Source organism: Lepus europaeus, chromosome 20, assembly GCF_033115175.1.
Source record: "Lepus europaeus isolate LE1 chromosome 20, mLepTim1.pri, whole genome shotgun sequence".
In the NCBI taxonomy this organism is placed as follows: Eukaryota; Metazoa; Chordata; class Mammalia; order Lagomorpha; family Leporidae; genus Lepus; species Lepus europaeus.
Genome location: NC_084846.1, coordinates 37411679 through 37435530, shown reverse-complemented (window position 1 = coordinate 37435530; position 23852 = coordinate 37411679). Strand labels below are relative to the sequence as shown.

The following is a 23852-nucleotide window of genomic DNA, read 5'->3' as shown; positions in this document are numbered from 1 at the left end:
TGCGGCCGGCGCACCGCGCTGATCCGATGGCAGGAGCCAGGTGCTTCTCCTGGTCTCCCATGTGGGTGCAGGGCCCAAGCACTTGGGCCATCCTCCACTGCACTCCCGGGCCACAGCAGAGAGCTGGCCTGGAAGAGGGGCAACCGGGATAGAATCCGGCGCCCCGACCGGGACTAGAACCCGGTGTGCCGGTGCTGCAAGGCGGAGGATTAACCTAGTGAGCCGCGGGGCCGGCCCAACTCTTTTATTTTTGACATAGACAATCATCTATCTGTGAAAAACGCATTTTCATTTCCCCTTTTCCAGTATTCAACTCTTGTATTTCCATTTCTTATCTTCTTAAATTAGATAGGAAATTTAGTACAATTTTGAATGGGGCAGGGAAGAGAGAGGGCTTTCTTGCCTTGTTCCCAATCCTGGGAGGAAATCACTTAATTTCTCTTCATTAGCTATAAGGTTAGCTATTGATATTTTATAGATATTATTGATCAAGTTGAGGAAGTTCCTCTATTCCTAATTTTCTGAATTTTTTTTATCATAAATAGAATGTTGTTATATATTTTTCTGCTACTATAATCTTTAAAAATTCATGGAAAATTCTCATTTGAAAGAAAAACTATATATGAATTTCTTTTTTTTTCTCCTTAATTAATTAATTAATTAATTTTTAAAACTTTTATTTAATGAATATAAATTTCCAAAGTATAGCTTATGGATTACAATGGCTTCCCCCCCCCCATAACTTCCCTCCCACCCGCAACCCTCCCCTTTCCCGCTCCCTCTCCCCTTCCATTCACATCAAGATTCGTTTTCAATTCTCTTTATATACAGAAGATCAGTTTAGTATATATTAAGTAAAGATTTCAACAGTTTGCCCCCACATAGCAACACAAAGTGAAAAATACTGTTAGAGTATTAGTTATAGCATTAAATCACAATGTACAGCACATTAAGGACAGAGATCCTACATGATATTTTTAAAAAATTGATTAATTTTCTATGCAATGTCCAATTTAACACCAAGTTTTTTTTTTTCATTTTCAATTATCTTTATATACCGAAGATCGATTCAGTATATACTAAGTAAAGATTTCATCAGTTTGCACCCACACAGAAACACAAAGTGTAAAAATACTATTTTAGTACTAGTTATAGCATTACTTCACATTGGACAACACATTAAGGACAGATCCCACATGAGACGTAAGTACACAGTGACTCCTGTTGTTGATTCAACAATTTGACACTCTTGTTTATGGCATCAGTAATCTCCTTAGGCTCTAGTCATGAGTTGCCAAGGCTATGGAAGCCTTTAGGGTTCGCTGACTTCAATCTTATTCCGACAGGGTCATAGTCAAAGTGGAAGTTCTCTCCTCCCTTCAGAGAAAGGTACCTCCTTCTTTGATGGCCCCGTTCTTTCCACTGGGATCTCACTCACAGAGATCTTTCATTTAGATCCTCTTTTTTTTTTTTTTTTTTTTTTCCCAGAGTGTCTTGGCTTTCCATGCCTAAAATACTCTCATGGGCTCTTGAGCCAGATCTGAATGCCTTAAGGGCTGATTCTGAGGCCAGAGTGCTATTTAGGACATCTGCCATCCTATGAGTTTGCTGTGTATCCCGCTTCCCATGTTGGATTGTTCTCTCCCTTTTTGATTCTATCAGTTAGTATTAGCAGACACTAGTCTTGTTTGTGTGATCCCTTTGACTCTTAGACCTATCAGTGTGATCAACTGTGAACTGAAGTTGATCACTTGGACTAGTGAGATGGCATTGATACATGCCAACTTGATGGGATTGTATTGGAATCCCCTGGCACATTTCTAACTCCACCATTTGGGGCAAGTCCGATTGAGCATGTCCCAAATTGTACATCTCCTCCCTCTCTTTTTTCCACTCTTATATTTAACAGGGATCACTTTTCAGTTAAAATTTAAACACCTAAGAATAATTGTGTGTTAATTACAGAGTTCAAACAATAGTATTAAGTAGAACAAAAAAAATACTAAAATGGATAAAGTATTGCATTGTACATCAACAGTCAGGACAAGAGCTGATCAAGTCACTGTTGCTCATAGTGTCCAATTCACTTCAACAGCTTTCCCCTTTGGTGCTCAGTTAGTTGTCGCTGATCAGGGAGAACATATGATATTTGTCCCTTTGGGACTGGCTTAATTCACTCAGCATAATGTTTTCCAGATTCCTCCATCTTGCTGCAAATGACCGGGTTTCATTGTTTTTGACTGCTGTATAGTATTCTATAGAGTACATGTCCCATAATTTCTTTATCCAGTCTACTGTTGATGGGCATTTGGGTTGGTTCCAGGTCTTAGCTATTGTGAATTGAGCTGCAATAAACATCAATGTGCAGACAGCTTTTTTGTTTGCCGATTTAATTTCCTTTGGGTAAATTCCAAGGAGTGGGATGGCTGGGTTGTATGGTAGGGTTATATTCAGGTTTCTGAGGAACCTCCAGACTGACTTCCATAGTGGCTTAACCAGTTTGCATTCCCATTTGAAATTCAAAACTTGTCCCCAAAATACACTTACTTTTTAATTCAATTTGTCCACAAACTTTTTTAATGTATCCTTATACTGATTAATAATTTTTCTTTTTTTAACCTTGCTAATATGAAGGACTACATTGATTTTCAAATATTTAAGCAGATTTGCATACCTAGAATAAATCCTATTTGGGAATGGTGCACAATCTTTTATTTATCTTATTGGATTCAATTTGCTAATAATTGTTGAAAATTTTTGCATTTGTGTTCATGAGGGATGCTGGTCTGTGCTTTTTCTTTTTTGGTAATGTTTTGGGTTTCAGTATTAGGGGAATGATGGCCCCATGGAATGACTTGGGAAATGTTGCTTCTGCTTTCTAGAAGAGATTTAGGAGAATTATTTCTTCCTTAAGTGCTTGTAGAATTTACCAGTGAAATTACTGTAAACAAAAACCTCCTTCCCCTTTGTATTCACTTGCTTAAGATAACTTTGTGGTTTTTGCCTTTAAATACTGCCTGTAACCCTTGTCCAGTACCTCACTCTCTCAGGAGGGAGGGGTCCGTTTTGCGCAAAACGTAAATAAAGCCGCCTCTTGCATTTGAAAAAAAAAAAAAAAAGAATTTACCAGAGCACCTATTTGGGCCTAATCCTTTCTTGGAAGATCATTAATTATTGATATATTCTTTAATACTTTTAAGCCTATTCAGATCTATTTTGCTTTATGTGATTTTTGGTGGATTATATCTTCTGATGAATTATTCCATTTCATCTAACTTACTGAACTTGTGAGCACTGAGGTGTTCAGAATGTCCACTTATGACTCTTATCATATTCATGGGAGCAGTGGTGGTGACCTTTGCTTCATTTCTGATATTGGCAATTTGTGTCTTCCCTCTTCTTTTCTTGGTTAGCCTGGCTTGAAATTTATCAATCTTATTATCTTTTTCAGTGAAACAGATAATTCATTTAGTTGATTTTCATTATTGGCTTTCTGTTTTTAATTTAATGATTTCATTTCTCAAATCATTGTGTAATTGGAATTATATTTATGCTGTATATGATGTTTATATATATGTGTGTGATTGCTAAGTCAAGCTAACTATCTTACGTCACACTATTTTTTTATTATTATTTAAAATTTATTTTATTTGAAAGAGTTTCAGAGGGAGTGAAGGAGACACACACATACACACACAGACACACACAGAGGAAAAATTGATATTCCATCTGCTGGTTCATTCCCCAGGTGGCTGTAACAGCCATGGCTGGGCTAGGTCGAAGCCAGGATCCAGGAGCTTCATCCAGGTCTCCCACTTGGATGCAAGAACCCAAGCTCTTGGGCCATTCTCTACAGCTTTCCCAGGCCATTGGCAGGGAGCTGGATCAGAAGTGGAGCAGCTGGGACATGAACTGGCACCCATATGGGATGCTGCATCTCAGGCAATGGATTTACCTGCTATGCCCCAGTACTGGCCCCGCAATCTTGATATTATTAAAACTTTACTGGATTTATTAAGTTTCTTTTACGGAGTCCTTCGAGTTTTTTCACTGTAAGATGACGTTATCTGCAAGCAGAGACAGTTCATTCTTGCTTTGGAAGCCTTTTATTTCTCTCTTGCTTAATTGTTCTGGCCAGGGCTTCCAGTGCCCTGCCGAACAGAAATGATGAGAGTGGATATCCTTGTCTTGTTCCTGACCTTAGAGAAACAAAATTATTGAACTTATTGCTCTTGAGTAGATATTGCCTGTGGCCGCGTCATCTAAAGCCTTTATTGTGTCGAGCTACATTCTTTCCATACACAACTTGTTGATTTTTTTTTTTTTAACTGAAAGGATGTTGAATTTTGACAAATGCCTCAAGTCAGTCAAAGACAGCAGCGAAGGGCCTTCTCCGTTTCTCCTTGAGCTCAGGCACAGTTCTGGGCACATATGTACTTGGTCTTCTAGAGTCTTAGGAGTACATCAGAGATTTTCAAAGCCCCTATGAACAGCTCATTACTCAGATTATGTTTTTAAAGATTTGGTTAGTCTATTGCTTTCCCAACTGTCGCTGATACCGCAGGCATCTGTGAAGTTAATCAATTGCTCATAACTGTTTTTGACAAATTCCCAGAGGGAAAAGGTTTTTCACAGTTGGGAGAGTTCGGAATAAAGGAAAATACAGCCAGCCTTGCGAGTAGGGGTCTTCGGGGAGACTGACAGCTATGTCAAACAAAGGCAGTGTTCCAGGGATCCGGCCTTGAAGGAGCTCTGGCTGTGTTCTGCTCTCTCCTGCAGCTGCCACACGGTTTGTTTTCACTGTGAATGAGAAGAGTTAATTTCCAAGACTACCAGAGCTGGATCCTGGGAGAGGAGGATAATGCAAGCTAAGCCACCACAGCGCTTATTTTTCTGATTGAGTTTTAGACATTTTCTTGAACAAATATTCCCAGAATTGTTTCAGGTATTTGGTTAATTTCTAGAGTGCTGAAAAATTAAAGTCTGACAAGCTTTGCGATTTTTCTTTCTGCCTTTATGAAGGAGGAGTTACCCGAATTTCTTTCTCAGAAAGTTTTGCTATACTATCAAGATATATTTTATTTATAGTATTATCTTAATAGTCATCATATGTATAGTTAGAAAAATGCTAATGACAAGAATAATCTCTGGATCACGAAGGCATCTTAAAGTTAACAATTAGACAAAAGCACAACTTCATAACATACTTCTGAAAACTGTGATGGTCTGAGTGGCTGTCAACCTCCAGCTTGTCCCGAGTCATGCTCCAGGTTTCAGTTCCTTCTGTGGCTCCCTTCTGCCCATACTGGGTCAGGGTTGGCGTAGGCGGCCAACAGAATAATGTAGGATAAGAGCTCTGAGAGTAGTTCATAAACATACATTGCGGCTTCTACTTCAGTCCCTCGGATAGGTTACTATTGGAAAAGGCCGTTGCTATGCTGTGAGGACCCTAGAGTTTGACTATGGAGAGGTCTATGTGGAGAAGAACTGAATATTCAGCTTAAAACCCAGCACTTAACTTGCCGGTGACGTGTGTACCCCGCCCTCCGCCTCACCCACGCGGGTCAAAGCCCGTGGTGCAGTTCCCACCCAGCCTTCCACGGACCGCAGTTCCGCAAGACGTGTGCGCCGATCTGCAAACACGCCTGCCTCCAGCTCCGCCCAGCCCCGCTGCTCCTCCACTCGTGACTATAGAAACTTGGAGATGATAAATGCCTCTTGTTTTAAGCCGCTAAGCTTTGTGATAATGTGTCTCTGTGACACAGTAAGCAATTGGAAACATGTATCAATAAGGAAGTAAAATCCTCATGAAGGTATTGAAATATCTTTTAAAAATTTACCCCAGGGAAAATACCATCCCCACCTCACAAAAATTCAAGGTTATGAACAAAAGAAGATTATAATTGTAACTATTCCCTGCTCATTCTCTGAAGGTGGAATAACTCCATCACCAAGCTCTGAAAATGGTAAAATAAAAGATTATAATTTTACTTATGTTTATAGATGAAAAATCTCAAAAATCCCAAGTGAAACCTTATAGGGTAATGTTCCTCAGCAATGCGTCATACACCTATAAAGCTACCAACTTAGACCTAAAGTACTGACATCAGAATAGAAATGCATTCATGAGCATAATTTGAAGAATTAGAAACACAGCACATCAAGCCTGACACCAGCTATTAAACGCTCCATTCCTGCTATACTCAGTTGAAATGTCTGGATCTATATAACGCTCATTCACATCGGTGATATATGTACACTACAAGTAAGTAGTACATATGTATCATTTTAAATCAAATATATATTATGCATACATGTTACTTAAATTGAGGCATATTGGCAGGCAAAATATAGATATACTTAATCTAAAAATGGATCTTAGCAAAACTCAGAAAATAATATCTCACTTATAAAAAAGTTGAAAAAGTATGTTAAATAACTTTGAGTAGACGAAGTTAAAATGTCAATAGATATTTGAAAAATTGCCATTTGGGTTCTATTTAAATAAGTAATCCTTATTTTCTAATGAATTGCCAAAGTTTTGTTTGTTTTTTTTAACAACTGTATTCCTGGCCAGTGTGGTTTTAGTTTGAAGTTAAAAGTGAAATATAATTGACAAGTTTTCTGGAGATTATTTATTGCTAATATCAGAAATCTTAATATTGACTCTTAAATTTTAGTTAACTTTTATTACTGTTTATGGTTTTGTAAATGTACTTTTAAAAAAAGATTTATTTATTTATTTGGAAGACAGAGTTACAGAGAGAGAGGGAAAGACAGATCTTCCATGTCCTGGTACATTGCCTGGATGACTGCAATGGCCAGGGATGAGCCAGGCTAACGCCAGGAGCCAGAGCTCCATCTGGGTCCCGTATGCAGGTAGTAGGGGTCTGAACCCTCGGACCATCTCCTGCAGCTTTTCCCAGGCTGTTAGCCGGGAGCTGGATCGGAAGTGGAACAGCCAGACACAAACTGGAGCACACATGTGATGTGGCAAGTGGCAAAACAGATGCCTCGCAAGCGGCAGCTTTGCTTGCTAAACCACAATGCCGGCCCCAGATGTATAATTTTTAACAAAGAAAACACATTAACGAGTTTACACATTTGTAAAGAAGTGGAGAGTTTGCTGCGTGGGGGCGCAGGAGTCCCATAGGAAGAACCCAAGAACTGACTTCGACGTCAGATTGCGTCATCACCTTTGGAAGGTGCTACATACCTGCAGGTAGCGGACCACTCGGCAAACCAGGTCAGGCGCCATAAAGTCTCCGGTGAATCGCCAGATTATGTCTGTCAAGATGTTGACTAGTCCTGTGAAAGAGTCTAACAAAACACACAGGTACTTACTTTCAGTCTTTCAACTTCGAACTGGAATTTGTAGAAATGAATGTCGGAGGAGGTATTTCCCCCTGGCTTATCGGGCGGCCACTGAGGAAAAGCAGGGCAAGGCAGGAGTCCCTTGGCCTTTAGTACTGGGGTTTGTTACCACTTGGACCTAACCTCTTGCACAGGACTGTAGTAATCACGGAGGAGGGGTCACACCAACAGAGTTGACCTTTCAACTCATACAAGAGGCATTTAGAGAGAGTCTAGATCTGTCCTAAAGTAAGCGTTGTGTGAAAGTCAAGAAAGCACAAAATCAGGATAGGAAAAGGTTTACCTTTCTGTTTGGGAAAACCCCTTGGAATCCTCCCTTCTGCACCTGCTATTTTACAGCTGGGACTAAGCAGTTTCAGTTCCCTTCCCACCATCTTCCTCTGCTTTCTTTTCCATTGCCCTTTCAACATCTGCCCTAGGGAAAAACATAGAGTGTGCGATCTATTAGTTCAATTAACACGGTTGAATGATAGAGGCCCTCCAATGGTTCATTTTCCTTTGCTGTAACAGAATACTTGAGGCTGGGTTCTTATAAAGAAAAGAAGTATATTTAGCTCACTGTTTTAGAGGTCCAAGATCATGGCATCAGCTGTGGCTTGGATCTGATTAACATCTCATTGTGGACAGCATCCAGATGGTGGAAGTAGGTGTGGAAGGGATCACATGGCATGACAGGGAGCCAGAGGGAATCCTGGCCAGGCATTTTTGAAAAATAACAGCCCATTCTTGTGGAAACTGCCTCACTCCACGAGACCAGCATGGATTCCTTCCAAGGAAGATGCCTCCAATGACCTAATTACCTTGCAGTACACCTCAGCCTTTAAAATTCACTGTCTGTTAAAACCACCACATTGGAGACCACGCTTCCAACACATGAGCCTTCAGGGGACAAATCCCATTCAAAGAATAGCAAATGGTAGTTCAAAGAACTACCAAAATGGTAGTATTTCTTGAGAACTTCAACTGACATGAGGGCCTTCATTATTTTCATAGAAACAGGCTCCCTGGCTTCAGACTGCACAAGTCAAGCATCAATGTTGTCCTCGACTAGCCATGGACTGTACCCTATGATAAATTTTCAGTTCAAAATTCCAAAGAGGCCTCTGCTGAGAAACATTGCTAGGTACTACCAGAGAAGTTTTGAGGTTTCTGTGCAATTCTATCCAGACAAAAGATTGAGCAGAACCCTACTCAGAAATGGATTATGAATGTGAGTGGGTTCAGGCTCTCAGTAAAATCAACAGCAGGACAACAAAAGAAGCATCAGCCTTGGGGATGAAGCTAGGGTACTCAGATCTCCACTTACAATAGCTTGTTTTTATCGCTGTGATTCTGCTAAAGAGGAAGAGCAAACATTGAATATCACACCATCATTTGGGTAATTACTTTTGTGAATACTGGAAAACGAGGTTTATTAATAAAGGAACAGAGGGGAGCATAGCATCTCGATAGGGCATAGCCTGTAGGTGGAGGTGTAAGGGTGCAGTTGTTGAATGAATCGTCACAGCGGTTTTAAAAGCCCTTTTCCCCCCACAACACAGACATAAACAACTTTTTATTTTAGAATAATTAAAGGTTCATGAGAAGTCACAAAATAGTACAAAGAGGTTTCCAGCGCCTGTCACTCAGCATCCCTAACACATCTTTGTATATAGGCTTTGTGGTTTGAGGCGCTTATGACTCTCCATGCAGGCACGTATACAACATTGAACATGGTTATAAGGGATGTTATAAAGCAGTTTATATAACTCTTAAGGTTCTAAGTCAGAAGTTAAGGGTAAAGGCAAACTTGTAACCTAGGCTCTTGAGTGTCAGTGTTCATAATCTTCACTGTCTCACTACCTAATTTTTTTTTCTTTTTCCTTCCTTCTTTAAGTCCTTGCTGTTTTGTTCGTTTTATCCCCTGATGTATAGACATGCACCCCTGTCTTTCTTCCATCCATTCATTCCCTACTCTGTCAGCCTTTTTCTTTTGAGTCCTTTGATGAATAGAGCCACTCCATCCACATGCTTGCATCTTTAGAGACCTGGGCAGGTAAACCTCCCTTTTCGGGCTCTTCGCTCTCAGCAGGATAAAGTCTGAGGCCCCCAGCTTGGCATAAAAGCTATTCACAATCTGCTTTTACCTACTGCTATGATTTTACAGAATGTATGTGTTAGAAGCCTAATCCCCAATGTGTCACTGTTGGGAGGTGGGGCCTCATGGGAGATGTTTAGGGCATATTCAAAAAGAGATGAACATCTTTATAATATGGACTTGGAAGAGGGGGTTGCATTCTTGCCCTTTTTCCTTTACCATGTTAGGATCCTGGAAGCGTGCAAGGTACCACCTTGGAAGAAGACAATTGTCTCCCCAGAGGCCAAACCCACTGGCACCTTGACCCGAGGCTTCCCAGCCTCCAGGACTGCGTGCTGGTATGTGTATGTGCATAAATAACCCAGGGGGTGGTGTTCTGTTTTAGTGGCACCTGATAGACTAAGACTACAACCTTTTGGCCAGCGCCACAGCTCACTAGGCTAATTCTCTGCCTGTGGCACCGGTACTCCGGGTTCTAGTCCCAGTTGGGGCGCTCGTTCTGTTCTGGTTGCTCCTCTTCCAGTCCAGTTCTCTGCTGTGGCCAGGGAGGGCAGTGGAGGATGACCCAAGTGCTTGGGCCCTGCACCTGCATGGGAGACCAGGAGGAAGCACCTGGCTCCTGGCTTCGGATCCGTGCAATGCGCCGGCCGCAGGGGCCATTTGGGGGGTGAACCAACAGAAGGAAGACCTTTCTCTCTCTCTCTCACTGTCTAACTCTGGCTGTCAAAAAAAAAAAAAAAAGACTGCTACCTTTTGTCAACTCCCCAGTTGGCATTTTAACGTTGGACACCATATTGATCACAAAGCCATGCTTCGAGATATGCATTCTCTCTGCTTGGAATGAATTCCCTATTTATCAGCCTATAGGATGCTTATCTTTCATATCTAGTGAATATGTCTCTTTCTCCACATGTTTTCCAAGATCATTCACATGGTATGGTCCACTGCCAAAGATATGTGGTCCTCCCAATCTTTTGCCTCTCTTCTTGTCTCTCCTTTTTGACTTCTCTACAGGTAACAACAATACAAAGCATTGGCAGGCACATGCAAACTACAACAAAAGGTGCCCGAAACTGGAGAAGAAAAATCTCATGGTCGTTCTGGGTTGCAGAGGAATTCTAACTGGGAAGGTCAGATCTGAGCATGGATTTGAGAGTTAGGGGTGGTGACTGAGTAAATAAAATGTCACGGAACTTTTCTCAACAAGAATGGACAGAATAAATGAAATGGAATGGATGTTGAAGTTGCTTGATACTGTGTTTTGGCTAATTTATGTCCTAATGTAAAAAAATGAGAAATATTAATATTAAATATTTAAATTTTTATTTTAAATTTAAATATTATTTAAATATAAATATAAATATTAAATATTTCTCTGGATCTAAGTTACTACAGGAAAAATTATGATGTATTCTACTAACATCTATTCTTCCCCTTGTAGCTCAATCTTAAATAAACCTATTTCTGGGAGTAAACTATCCATGGAACTGTGCCACAGCATTTATTAGTTGTTATTAGGCAAATGATGCCCAATCTGATCAGTAAGAAGCTGTGTGGTTACCTAAGTAATTCAGTACATTGCAAATGAGATGCTCCTAAATGGTAATTAACAGGACTTGGGGAACAAAGGGTACATTTTCAAGGCTTAATCACTTCCATGTATGACTCTTGCTTTTTAAAATTGGTTTGGTGAAAGAACCCTAGGAAAATGTAATACTCAGACAAACTGAAACAGACTCGTAGTGTGCTTTACTTTTTCTTTGAGGACATCCTTTCAACATGGACATGGATTCCTAGTTGGAGTGCAAATCTGATTGTAGTGGAGAGAAATCAAGAATGAGATAATGGAACAGAAACCTAAAGATCCATAAGGATCGGTAAGGTGAAAAAGGGGCCAAGGACATTGATACCTGGAATAGATAACAGTAAGAGCAAAGTTATGGAGGTAAGAAAAATGAGCTGAGGGGTGAGTGTTGTGGTGAAGTGGGTTAAGCTGCTGCAGGGGACCCCTGCATCTCAAATGGGAGTGCCTGATGTTATGTCTTGCCCCCACTTCTCATCCAACTTCCTGCTATTACATCTGGAAGGTAGCAGATGGCTGTGTTCCTGCCACTCATGTGGGAGACGCTTATGGAGTGTGTCTCCTGGCTTCAGCCTGGACTACCCTGTCTCTTGCAGGCATCTGGGGAGTGAATCAGCACATGGAAGTTCTCTCTCTGTCTCTCCTACTCTGTGTCACTCTGCCTTTCAAATAAATAAAGAAGTAAATAAAATCTTTAAAAGAAGGAAAAAAAGTGAAATGAGAAACCACGTGGTTTATGTTGATGAAGTGATTTATTTGTTGTTGCCGAAGACAAAATAGTAGCTAGAAAGTGGCAAAAAATGTGGCTCAAGAAACAGGAAGAATTGAGATCTCTTAGGATTTCATGTGCCAGTTAAAGGAGCGTGCAGTTTTCCCTTTATACTATGGGAACAATTAAACAATCATATCTCAAATATGTATCTTATACATATTTCTTTAGTTACTATGAGGAAGATCAATTTGGTAGTTCTGATACTGGAATTACCATTTAGAATAGTTAGGGAACTCTAAAGGAATTCAAGAAAGAGGCAATCAGTACCTACTGTATGTCAACTAAAAGTAGGATATAGAGACCTGAAACTTTGATATATAGCTTATAAGGAATTAGGAGAATTTGGTGGTTGAGTATTAGTTTTTTTTTTTTTTAAGATATATTTATTTATTTGAAAGGCAGAGTTAGAGAGAAGCAGAGGCAGAGAGAGAGAGAGAGAGGTCTTCCATCCCCTGGTTCACTCCCCAGATGACCACAATGATGAGAGCTGTGCTAATCCAAAGCTAGGAGACAGGCACTTCTTCCGGGTCTCCTATGTGGGTGCAGGGGCCCAAGGACTTGGGCCATCTTCTACTGCTTTCCCAGGCCATAGCAGAGAGCTGGATCAGAAGTGGAGGAGCAGGGACTCAAACCGGTGCCCATATGGGATGCAGGCACTGTAGGCGGCGTCTTTACCTGCTATGCCACATCACCAGCCCCAGTATTAGATTTTTGAACATGAGGTAGAGGGAGGGGTCTGTACTGTATTACAGGTTCCTGGCTTGTGTCCCCGGGAGAGGGTGCCATCAATGACTCTGAGAATTATGAAATATAGAAGAAAATGATGATGAACAGCAAATGTGAAAGAGCATTTCAAAATGGACTTGAGAAGCCATTCAGGAAGCAGGACTTTGCAAGTTTCTAGCTGCTGCCCAATATGCAAATTCTTAAAATGGGCCCCATCCTCTAAAGCCATTAGCATTCTGTAATGAATGATACACCCGTAACTGTCACAGACGAACTTCTTACCTGGAGACGCTGCAGCAGTCAATCATACGTGACCTAGTGTTGTGAAGCCAAAGCTGTCCGAAACTTCCTTTGTTTTCTACTTCTCTCCCCCTTCACAAACCCTGTACAATCTGAGCTTCTTTGGAACACACACCAGCAGTGTCTAGATCTGTGCCTTTTGCTTTACAATTTCCAAGAACCCAAAACTGTTATTACTTTCATAGTTTTGGGGCTTATATTGATCAAAAGAATGCAGGAAGATAAACTCAATAGATGAAAAATTAATAATTGTGGATTTTAATTAGCATGGTAGGTAATTTACCTAAAATGCTCTTGTTTATGTGATTGGATTGGAATGTACCAAATTTCCATTGCTTCTTTTTCTTTTGTTCTAGTTTTCCTTCTATTTCTGCCTGGATAAATTGAACATTTTTTTCCTTTTTTAAAAATTTTATTTAAGGTATGCAAATTTCATGTATTTCATATATAGAGATTCAGCAACATAGCGATACTTTCCACCCTGCCTTCCCTCCCGCCTACACTCCCACCCTTCTTCCTTCCCCTTCTCCTATTCCCATTCTTATTTTTTTTTTACAAAGACCTACTTTCAGTTAACGTTATACTCCTAAGATTAACCCTACACTAAGTAAAGAGTTCAACAAATAGTTTGTAGAAAAAAACAAAAGCAAAAACGCTATTCCTCAAGAGTTGAGACAAGGGTATTAAAGAACATTGCATCTCAAAGTGTCAATTTCATTCCTGTAGATTACCTTTTAGGTGCTCTGTTAGTTACCCCAGATCAGGGAGAACATATGGTATTTGTCTTTTGAGGACTGGTTTATTTCACTAAGTAAAATGGTTTCCAGTTACATCCATTTGTTGCAAATGATAGGATTTCATTTTTTTAACTGCTATGTAGTATTCCATTGTGTATATATATATATATATATATATACACCATAAATTGAGCATTTTCATGATTTTAGTTTTGGCTTCTTATATATGTCTTTTTTTCTATTTCTTTTAGTGTTGACCTAGGATTTACAATGTATATCCTTAACTTATCATGGTTACTTTCATGTAATATTATATAAACACATTTTTACAATTTTGCTTTAAACAACTAACTTTCAGAGCTATTTAAAAATAAGAAAAATATTTTTAACGTAAATATTCAGTGTTACTCTTTCCAGAGCTCTTCATAACTTCATGTAGTTCAAGTTTCTAGTGTGGTATCATGTTCCTTCGGTCAGAGCTTCCTTTGCTGTTTCATGAAGTACAGGTCTACTGCTAATAAATTTTCCTCATGTTGTTGCTGATAATCAAAACTTTTTGAATAGTCTATTTCACCTTCATTTTTAATGAGTATTTTTGCTAGATATAGAATTCTAGGTGATATTTGTACACCCGATCAGTTTTAAAGATATTGTATCTTCATAAACTTGGAAGTGGCTTGAATTATTTCTGACAGGAAGTCTGCTGTTATTCTTACCTTTGTTTCTTTGTTTTTAATAAGTCCACCTATTTTCCCCCTGGTTGCCTTCAAGTTTTGCTCTTTATCTTTTTCTAGCAGTTTAAATAAGATATATTCTTTTAAAAAAACAAAAATAGTTTTCCAGAGCTGCTGCACCACTTTGTATTCCCACCTTTTTTTCTGTCATGTTATCAGCGCTTGGTATTTGCAACATTTTTTCTTTTAGTTGTTCTCCTAGGGTATGTTCTAATAGCTCCTCAGGGCTGAATTTTGTTTTCCCTAATGATGATATTGAACACCTCTTCATTTTTTGATTCTTTTTTTATTCATTTGGGAGGTAGACAGAGGTAAAAACAGAGAGATATTGATAAAGACAGAGAGAGAGATAGAGATGGAGGCAGAAATAGCAATGAGGGAGGGAGAGAAAGAGAGGGACAGGGAAAGACAGAGAGAATGAAGAAAAAAGATAATCAGGAACAGCTTCCATCAACTTGTTTATTCCCAAATGTCCACAACAACCAGGGCTGAGCCAGGCCAAAGCCAAGAGACAGGAACTCTATTTGGGTTTCCCACACAGGTGGCAGGGACTCAATGAGTTGAGCCATCACCTGCTGCCTCTGAGAATATGTGTTAGTGGGAACCTGCAATCAGGCACAGAGCTGAAACCCAGACCCAAGCTCTAATATGGGATGCAGGCATCCCATTGGTATCTGAACTGGTAGACCAAATGCCCACCCCTTCATGTGATTATTTATCACTAATATATCCTCTTTCATGAAGTTTCAAAAAATATTTTCCCCACTTATAATAATTACTTTAAGTTCCTTATCTTAGAATTCTCAGTTTGATCATCTCTCTGTCTGATTCTGTTGATTGCTTTGGTCCTTAACACTGGGTTGCATTTCAAATCTCATATATTTTGAGTTGATGATAGTCATCGTGTGTAGAAAATATGAGATTGCAATAAATCATATTTATGTCTGAAAGTGGACTTATTTCTATAAGACTATTAGAAGGAGGGTGTTCAGTTAATCTACTCAAGAGACTGACTAAACTTGAGGCTTTTTGTTGCTATAGTCATCTTCAGTATCCCAGGGATTTCAAATTCCTCTTAGGCTGCTCTGTCAGGGTGGGAGTGGCTACTGGAGGGTCTAGTGCTCCGCTCTAGTTTAGTTGCATTATATTGCTGTGACACAGCTGCTGCTTGTTACTAACTGCTTGCTCAGCTGGTGACTGTGGGCTTCCTTGTGTCCCATCTCTGCCTCAGCCTCATGATGTACCTGGGCCTTCAGGGTGGGATACTTTCAGTATTCCAATTCTTCCTGCCCACAAAAAGCAAACCCCTGCCTTTTTCCATGGTGCATCTCACATTTGAGAGAGTTTCCTGTCCTTTCCCAGTAGTGGGAGAGTTCCAGTGGTATTGGTGCCATTTCTGGTCTGTCCCTGAAAAATGAGAAGTTTTTATTGTTCGCCTGTTTTTACTGGTGCTCTGGAGGCAACAGTGATTGGTCCATAGTGGCTTACAGATTTTGTTGGCAGAACTGATCTCTGTAACAGTTACTTAGCTCTGTTAGTGTAGAAGCAGCCGTAGACAATGCTGTACCTGAACAGGTATGGCTACATTCTAATAAAACTTTATTTGTGAAAATAAGTTGCAGGTTAGATTTGGCCTACAGGATGTAGTTTGCCAACCCCTGCTAGACAGAATAAACTCCAAATGCTCCATTGAGATTTCAGAAAATTTCTAATCCTATCCTAAATTCATACTATAAGAGACATTCTCTGAACCAGCTCATTGATATTGGTAGCTGGTTGATTGACCAAAACATTGGCTAAGGAAATGAAGCATACAGGGACTGGCGCTGTGGTGTAGTAGGTTAAGCATCTGCCTGCAGTGCTGGCATCCCACATGGGCGCTGGTTTGAGTCCTGGCTGCTCCACTTCCTATCCAGCTCCATGCTGATGGGCTGGGAAAGCAGCTGAGGATGGCAAAAGTAATTGGGCCCCTGCACCCACGTGGAAGACCCTGAGGAAGTTCCTGGCTCCTGGCTTCAGATTGGCCCAGCTCTGGCCATTGTGGCCATTTGGGGAGTGAACCAGTGGATAGAAGACTTTTCTCTGGGTCTCTTCCTCTCTCTGTTTCTAACTTTGTCTCTCAAATAAATAAATAAATCTTTAAAAAAAGGAAATGAAGGATACAGACTTGCCCTAAATTGTTTCAATATGAAACATAAATATATGTTTATTTGTAATTCTTAAAAAATATATGTGGCCAAGACTTTGATTATATGCATCATTTTTGTGTAAAGTACACACTTGGAATACATTTTTGTATTTCCAATTTTGGTTTCCTTGCAGCAGGGTGAGAAGCTCTGGTACCAATAGAGAAATCTGAAGCAGAATCTCATTTCAGGGATTTTTTTTTTTAAATTTATTTATTTACTTGAAAGTCAGAGTTATACAGAGAGAGAAGGAGAGGCAGAGAGAGAGAGAGAGAGAGAGAGAGAAGGAGAGAGAGAGAGAGAAAGGTCTTCTGTCTGCTGGTTCACTCCCTAGTTGGCAGCAAAGGCTGGAGCTGCATTGACCCGAAGCCAGGAGCCAGGAGCTTCTTCCTGGTCTCCCACGCGGGTCCAGGGACCCAAGGACTTGGGCCATCTTCTACTGCTTTCCCAGGCCACAGCAGAGAGCTGGATTGGAAGTAGAGCAGCTGGAACTTGAACCAGCGTCCATGTGGGCTGCAGGCACTGCAGGTGGTGGCTATATGCGCTATGCCACAGCATCGGCCCCTCATTTCAGGGATTTTTATAATCCTCCTTCCTCTTTTTTTTTTTTTTTAATTTTTTTTTGACAGAGTGGACAGTGAGAGAGAGACAGAGAGAAAGGTCTTCCTTTTTCCATTGGTTCACCCTGCAATGGCCGCTGTGGCCGGCGCACCGCGCTGATCCGAAGCCAGGAGCCAGGTGCTTCCTCCTGGTCTCCCATGGGGTGCAGGGCCCAAGCACTTGGGCCATCCTCCACTGCACTCCTGGGCCACAGCAGAGAGCTGGCCTGGAAAAGGGGCAACCGGGACAGAATCCGGCGCCCCGACCAGGACTAGAACCTGATGTGCCGGCGCCACAGGCGGAGGATTAGCCTATTGAGCCGAGGCGCCGGCCCCTCCTTCATTTTTTATAGTAGCATTTCCTGACCTTAATACAGTTGCAGCTTTTTCAGAGACTAACTAAAAAAGTCAAGTCTTTCCAAAATATGTCTTAATTTTCACAGAAACGACAACTCTTTCTTGTTAGCTAAATCATATGACTTTAATAATGAGTATAGTTGGCATAGACTGGTTTTGGAGGAAACACCTCTGACTCATCTAACCTAAGAGGTGGGTGCAGAAACAGACAAGCTCATTAGGGCCTCTCCAAGTTGTACACGCTCAGTTGGAGGGTTTTGCTGAAACAATGGAGAGTGTGGACTCATGTAGCATGCAGTTAGAAGATGGAGTTGAGAGAGCTTCTACTCAGAACTTTACTCTTTCTTAACCACACCCAACATTTCACTCCACCATGCTCTTTCTTCATGCTGCTCCATTGGCTTGGAGTCCCCTTAAGCACGTTTACCTGAAGAATATCTCCTATTTCTACAAGATTCAATTCAAGACTAACTCCTTTATGGCTTCTGACTACTGAGACTGGCTTAGCAATCCCTTTCTCTGTACCTCTCCCTACACTACTATTATAGCACCTATAATAAATTAATGCATTAACTATTTATATTTCTCTCCTGCTCTACAACATTACAGGAGGAGAAATTATTTTGCATCCAGCCCTACATCTCCAGCTACTAGAACTGTGATATCACAACTTGGTAAATTTCCATTAAATGTATTAATACATTATTATTGCTATTGCTTGATTGGCTGACTACAGCATAGGTAATTTCACAGAATAGATTGGGTTACATTAATCATCTCCTTCAATGCAGATTAAAATAATGATTATGAAATCAAGATTCTGGAATGAGGAGCATGATTAGTAATTTTGATTCTTAAGCAGATTTCTAAAAGAACTCCCTGGATTCTGAGATCTCTGCTTTCCTGATTGGCACGGTTTGTGCTCCATGCATACTAACAGTCTCATGCCTTTTCACAGTGTCTGGCATGATACCCAGTGCTTGCAAGTTAAAGGAGGGAATTTAATATATATTTTTTCAAACTTCTAAAATGCAAAGACCACCATTATAGGATTTCCCTTGCACACACAGCTAGTTGAGTCACCATTTCCTAGACTCCTGCTTGCTCTCATCGCTTTTTGGACTTCTGCATCCAGGGCAAAGCCACAGAAATAATGAGTATGTTGCAAACTGAGCAATTTTTTTCTTAACAGGTGAGTATCACATGGACATTCATCATACTAGGTGAGGGGAATATTGACTATAAACATGATTTTTATGATGACATTTCCATTTCTGATAATACAGTTCTTTTTGTTTACCTGTGGTGTTATGGGTGAGTTGTGCCGTGGCTTTCCTGAAAGAGACATCGCGGGTGACAATGCCAGCTACGTCTCCAGAGTATGCTTCTAGCTCAACTCAGTGTCTTTAGTGTTGTCTTTAAAGCAAGGGAGGGGAATGAATAGCTTGATTGAATGTGTTTAGTTGCATACAAACTTATTTTTTATATTGCTAAGGGTCCCTCTCCCTTCTACTTTTCTTTTTTTAACAACCAAATAACAGAAGATGCTCTAAAAGACTTTGTGTGAAAATCTGCTTGACAATAGAATTTGTACTGCCCAACCTGCTGTCAGGTACTTGGCTGTCAAATAAACTTGTTTCCCAGGGCGGGCATTTGGTCTAGGGGTTAAGACACCAGTTAAGATGCCTGTTTCTCCTGTCAGAGTGCCTGGGTTCCCAGCTCTAGCTCTCAGTCCCAGTTTCCTGCTTATGCAAACCCCAGGAGGCAGCAATGATGGTTCAAGTGATTGAGTCCCTGCCTTTACCTAAACAGAGTTCCTGGCTCCCACCTTGTGCCATCTGCGTCCTTGTGGGCATGTGGGGAGGCTAACCAGCAGATGGGAATTCTTTCTCTGACTCTTGAATAAAAAGAAACAAAGGAAAAAAGCTCTGCTTTGGACTCTCTTTACAATATTAATATGATTCTGCCATGTTCATCTCCACCAAGATAAAGTAACAGATGAGCTTAATGGCCTGAATTGTCAACTCCCTGGCTCTTTATGAATCCCAGAAAAGCAGCCCAAACCTCAGTCATTATCGCTCTATTAGGTAAATAATCATCACATTCATTCTAATTAGAGCATTCTCTTCCTGGAAAGTTTTGTTCCTGAGATTTTCAATTAGTCTTAACAAGTCGCACATGCCACTAGTGTCGCTGTTTCTCCATTAGTCCCTGTAGCCAATTAAAAATCAAGTGTTTAATTAAAGAAACCCCAGTTCTCATAAAAACTGATTCTCTTTGCCTTTGTTGTGTATAGAAACCAAAACTCTCATGAGGGGAGGCCAACTGGCCTGCTTGGCTTGTGGCTCATTGCTGGGTGGTGAAGAGCTCTCGTGCTCATGTGTGCCAGCGTCAGGTACATCAAGAGCAAGTGTTGCCTTGAAATCAGGGAAGATAGGTATTATGCCACCACTATTTCCTCCTCCTTGCTCCAATTTAAGAAAAAAATTTTGAGGCTTGGTAGTGTGTATCATCATTGTATAATACGGGGCTCAAACTGACTCTGACTGTTTTTGTAAGAGATGGACAACCCGTTTCTTCCTTTCAAGAGCTTTTGTTTTCCTAGGGAGAAAAACACAACAATGATCTGGGGTGGTTGGAATCCCAAGTGAATGAGAGGGGAGTTTCATTTGTGGTTAACTAGGAGGCTAGTTTTTCAAGTGACTTCTTCCTTTTGCAGTTCTTGCCCAAGGAAAGTGAAGTTGAAGATTCTCAAAGTCGCAAGACATATTTGGCTTTCATCTCCTCTTGCTGCACCCACAAACAGGCTGGCACAAAAGCAGGGATCTGCAGAAAGTTCATGGAAAACATGCATTAGGAAAAAACTATGCATGAGTTTTAAATTATTTTGCACCCAGAATAAGCATCACTTAATTAAAGTTTCCATGAACTTTTTGAAGTACCCTACTGGGGTGAGGCAGACATTGAGATTCCCCTTCAAGACCAGACTTCCCAGTTTAAGGAGCTGATTCACAGGAGTCCCACAGTTATTAGGTTTCTACAGGTTTGCCCTAGTTTTCTAGTTGCAGTCCTGCTGTTCTCGGTAGAGTCTCTGCCAGTGACTTAAGTGAAATGTGGGTAGAAGTGTCTAGTCATTTCCACCTCACAGGAGACAGCTACAGTGAGCAGGCAGAGGTCATCAGGATGGTGGCATGCTCCCACAGGTCCTCTTGGCCTTTTATTTTCCCCTGTGCCACTTCCCCTGAAATTTTTGTATGCTTAATTCTTTTGTAGCATCTGCTTCCCACTGAGCCCAACATGTAGCAAGGCAAGAAGGACCTGATACCCTTTCCTTGTCAGGGAATAGTCTTTATGGCTGCCTCTATTGTAGTTTCTAAGATCTTTGCTTTGTTCAAAACCAACATTGTTGAGAAAGTTACCAGTATTCTAGAAATTACTACCATGAAGACTTCTATGCTCGCAGCCTATCTGCCATGTGACCTGTCTGCCTGCATTTGGACATCACATTTTTGACTTCTACTGCAGGTTTATAAGAATCACTGATTCACTCATTGTAGGGATTTTTGCACATATTTCCTACTGCATTTCCAAAGTCCTGTCTATAGAGCTCCATGAGACCAATTTTCTTGATAAGAAAACATTTTGCTGTGTATTTCCCTCAGGCTACAGCAAATCAAGTCTGGTTAATTTTGCCCTTGGTTGTGGCCATTCAGAAGCACAGAATGAAATATGACTCAGCTGAAGTGATTTTGTAGTACTTTGAAGCCCAAATTTGGTTCTTTTTCATTCTCTGCAGGTTTGGCTTAATATTTTCCACAACCCTCTATTTTACTTTATATGTTTCATTTTATTGGCTATGTTCTTACATGTGCAGGCAGTGAATGCAGCGTGGATCCTGGAGTCTCACTATATAGTTTTGACTGCTGGCCCTGCCACTTGATGGCTGTGCAACCTTGGGCATGTGACATACCAACTCCAGGGTCTTTGTGCAATCAGATAATAGAAGTGCCTGACTTTTAGGGCTATTGTGAAGATTAAACAAGATACTACACATAAAGTGCTTAGTAAAATGCTTGGCTCATAATCCCTTGGTACCTACTACTGGTGTTGATGCAATGAACATGTCTGGTGACTAGGCAGGACTGGGCATCAAAGGTCTTTGGTTGCTGGCCAAGTTGCTGGAAGAGAGTTTTCTGGAAAAAAAATGTTTAAATAGGTGTATATGCTTTGTTTAAACTAGACCTGTACTAAAGACTGGCTATTTTATTTGCTATAACGCATACTAGTTAATGTAATACATTTGAAGTCCACTGAGAAAACAGTGCTGATTAAATTACCAGATGGGTGACAATGTGGAAAGAATCAAGCTAGTCCTTCAGAGAACAGAACACAGGAAAGATAAGCTGTGATGAGTGGCTCTGGGACTGGACCACTATTTGCTGGCAGAGATGCTATTTGCAAAGCAATTCTTTGTTAGGTTAGATGGACCTGTGCAGTGCAGGAAATTTCACACTTCTGGACTGTACTTACAGGTGCCAGCATCATCTCCTTTCCACTGTTCCCATTTTTGTGATAACTCCAAAGACCCACATTTCCAGATGGCCCAGGGCCAGAAGACTGCAGGATTCTAGCCCAGGATAGATCCCTACCTAGGGGAAGACAGCAATGCCTAGGCTACTGTGTGATTGCTCAAGCCAGGAACTGGGAATTGGTCTGAGAACAACAGACCTGGCCAGCTGCAGAGCCAGAGCTCACACACAGGTCATCTTGGACTAATTTCTCTGGAAAGACCTTGGCTTTGTCCCTCAGGTAGATTTCCCCCAAATTGCTCTGAGTCTGATCTTTGTCACTAGGAAAGGTGGGAACAAATACTGACTGACACCTGTGTGCCAGAAGCTGAGCTGGATATATAACTTTTATGCTCTTATCTGATGCGGTGTTTTGAAGGAGCATGAGCAGAATTGCCTACTGTGCATAAGAATAAAAGTAGGGACCTGGCCAGCTTTGCAGCTCACTACGCTAATCCTCCGCCTAGGGTGCCGCGCCGGCACCCGGGGGGTTCTAGTCCCAATTGGGGCCCGGATTCTGTCCCGGATGCTCCTCTTCCAGTCCAGCTCTCTGCTGTGGCCTGGGAAGGCAGTGGAGGATGGCCCAAGTGCTTGGGCCCTGCACCCGCATGGGAGACCAGGAGGAGCATCTGGCTCCTGGCTTCGGATTGGCGCAGCGCCGGCCATAGTGGCCATTTGGGGGGTGAACCAACAGAAGGAAGACCTTTCTCTCTCTCTCTCTCTCTCTCTCTCTCTCTCTCTCTAACTCTGCCTGTCAAAAAAAAAAAAAAAAAAAAAAAAAAGAAGTAGGGACCACTCAGAGCATGCCTCCAGCGTTCACTTCAGTGAAATGTGGAGTGTAAACTGGAGCACGATGCAATTTTAATAGAACAGAAGAATATGATTAGCTAATGAGTCACTCTTAGTGCCATGCAACTATAGATACTTAATATAGTCAAAGAATGTTAGAAGCAGCAAGGACACTTTCACTGAAGCAACACAGAGACTTGTGCGTCCAAAAGGAAGCAACAATTAACAATGAAGTCTAGGTCAGGCACCATTGCCTACACCCTCTCATTTAACCGCTGTAACTATCCAAGGAAAGGTGGGGATGTCACTTCAGCACCTTGTGGTCTTCATGACACTTACATTAGGTAAAGCATATAAAGCACATGGCCCACTGGCAGCCACAAGGAAGACTGAACCCATGGTGCCTGATCTGCTCAATTCTTTGAGGAAAAACGAAGCTTGGGGAATTCAAGCCACAAACATAATAAATGGTAGAGCCAGGATTTGAACCCAACTCTCCAGACTCCACCCTAGATTTACACAGCTTTCAGACTAAGAATGTCTTTTACATGTTCCATTAGCTGAAAAAAAAGAAAAGATATTACTGGGCACATGCACATTATATGAAACTTGAATTTCACTATCTACAAATAAAATTTTATGGGTACACAGCTGTGCCCATTTGCTTCTATGTTGCCCAAGGTTGCTTTCATACCATAACAGCAGAGGTAGTCAGGACAGAGATTATACAAATTGCTAAGCCTAAATTATTTAATATATGGTCCTTTATAGGAAAAGTGGGCTGGTCCTTTGACCCTTTGATCTCTGCTCTTGCCATTATCCTCGTGTCTTGGTGGATCCGGATTGATGGCAACATTGCCAAATCTTCCTGAGAAATTATTAAATTTCCATGCAGGTTGCACAGAAATGCTTTTTACTGGCTTAAAGGGAGTGTTTTGGTGGTGCCAGATGGGAAGATTTCTTTCATTCATTTTAACAAAATTCCAGTCTCATTCTCTTTCATGTTCAAGAGAATTTTATTAATTAGGATATGAAAGGGGGAAAGGAACAA

At 41.0% G+C, this 23852-nt stretch overlaps 1 protein-coding gene across 2 annotated transcripts in view; it reads right to left on the bottom strand.

The window, feature by feature from the left end:
- The window catches only part of NPSR1 (neuropeptide S receptor 1), a 165982-nt gene that overhangs the window by 45669 nt on the left and 96461 nt on the right, over positions 1 to 23852 (bottom strand). The window contains exon 3 of one of the 2 annotated variants that reach the window (XM_062179223.1): positions 7217 to 7320. The exons of the other annotated variant lie outside the window; for it this stretch is intronic. Within the exon in view, the coding sequence (XP_062035207.1) occupies positions 7217 to 7320 (104 nt within the window). The remainder of the gene's footprint in view (positions 1 to 7216; positions 7321 to 23852) is intronic. 2 annotated transcript variants of the gene reach the window in all.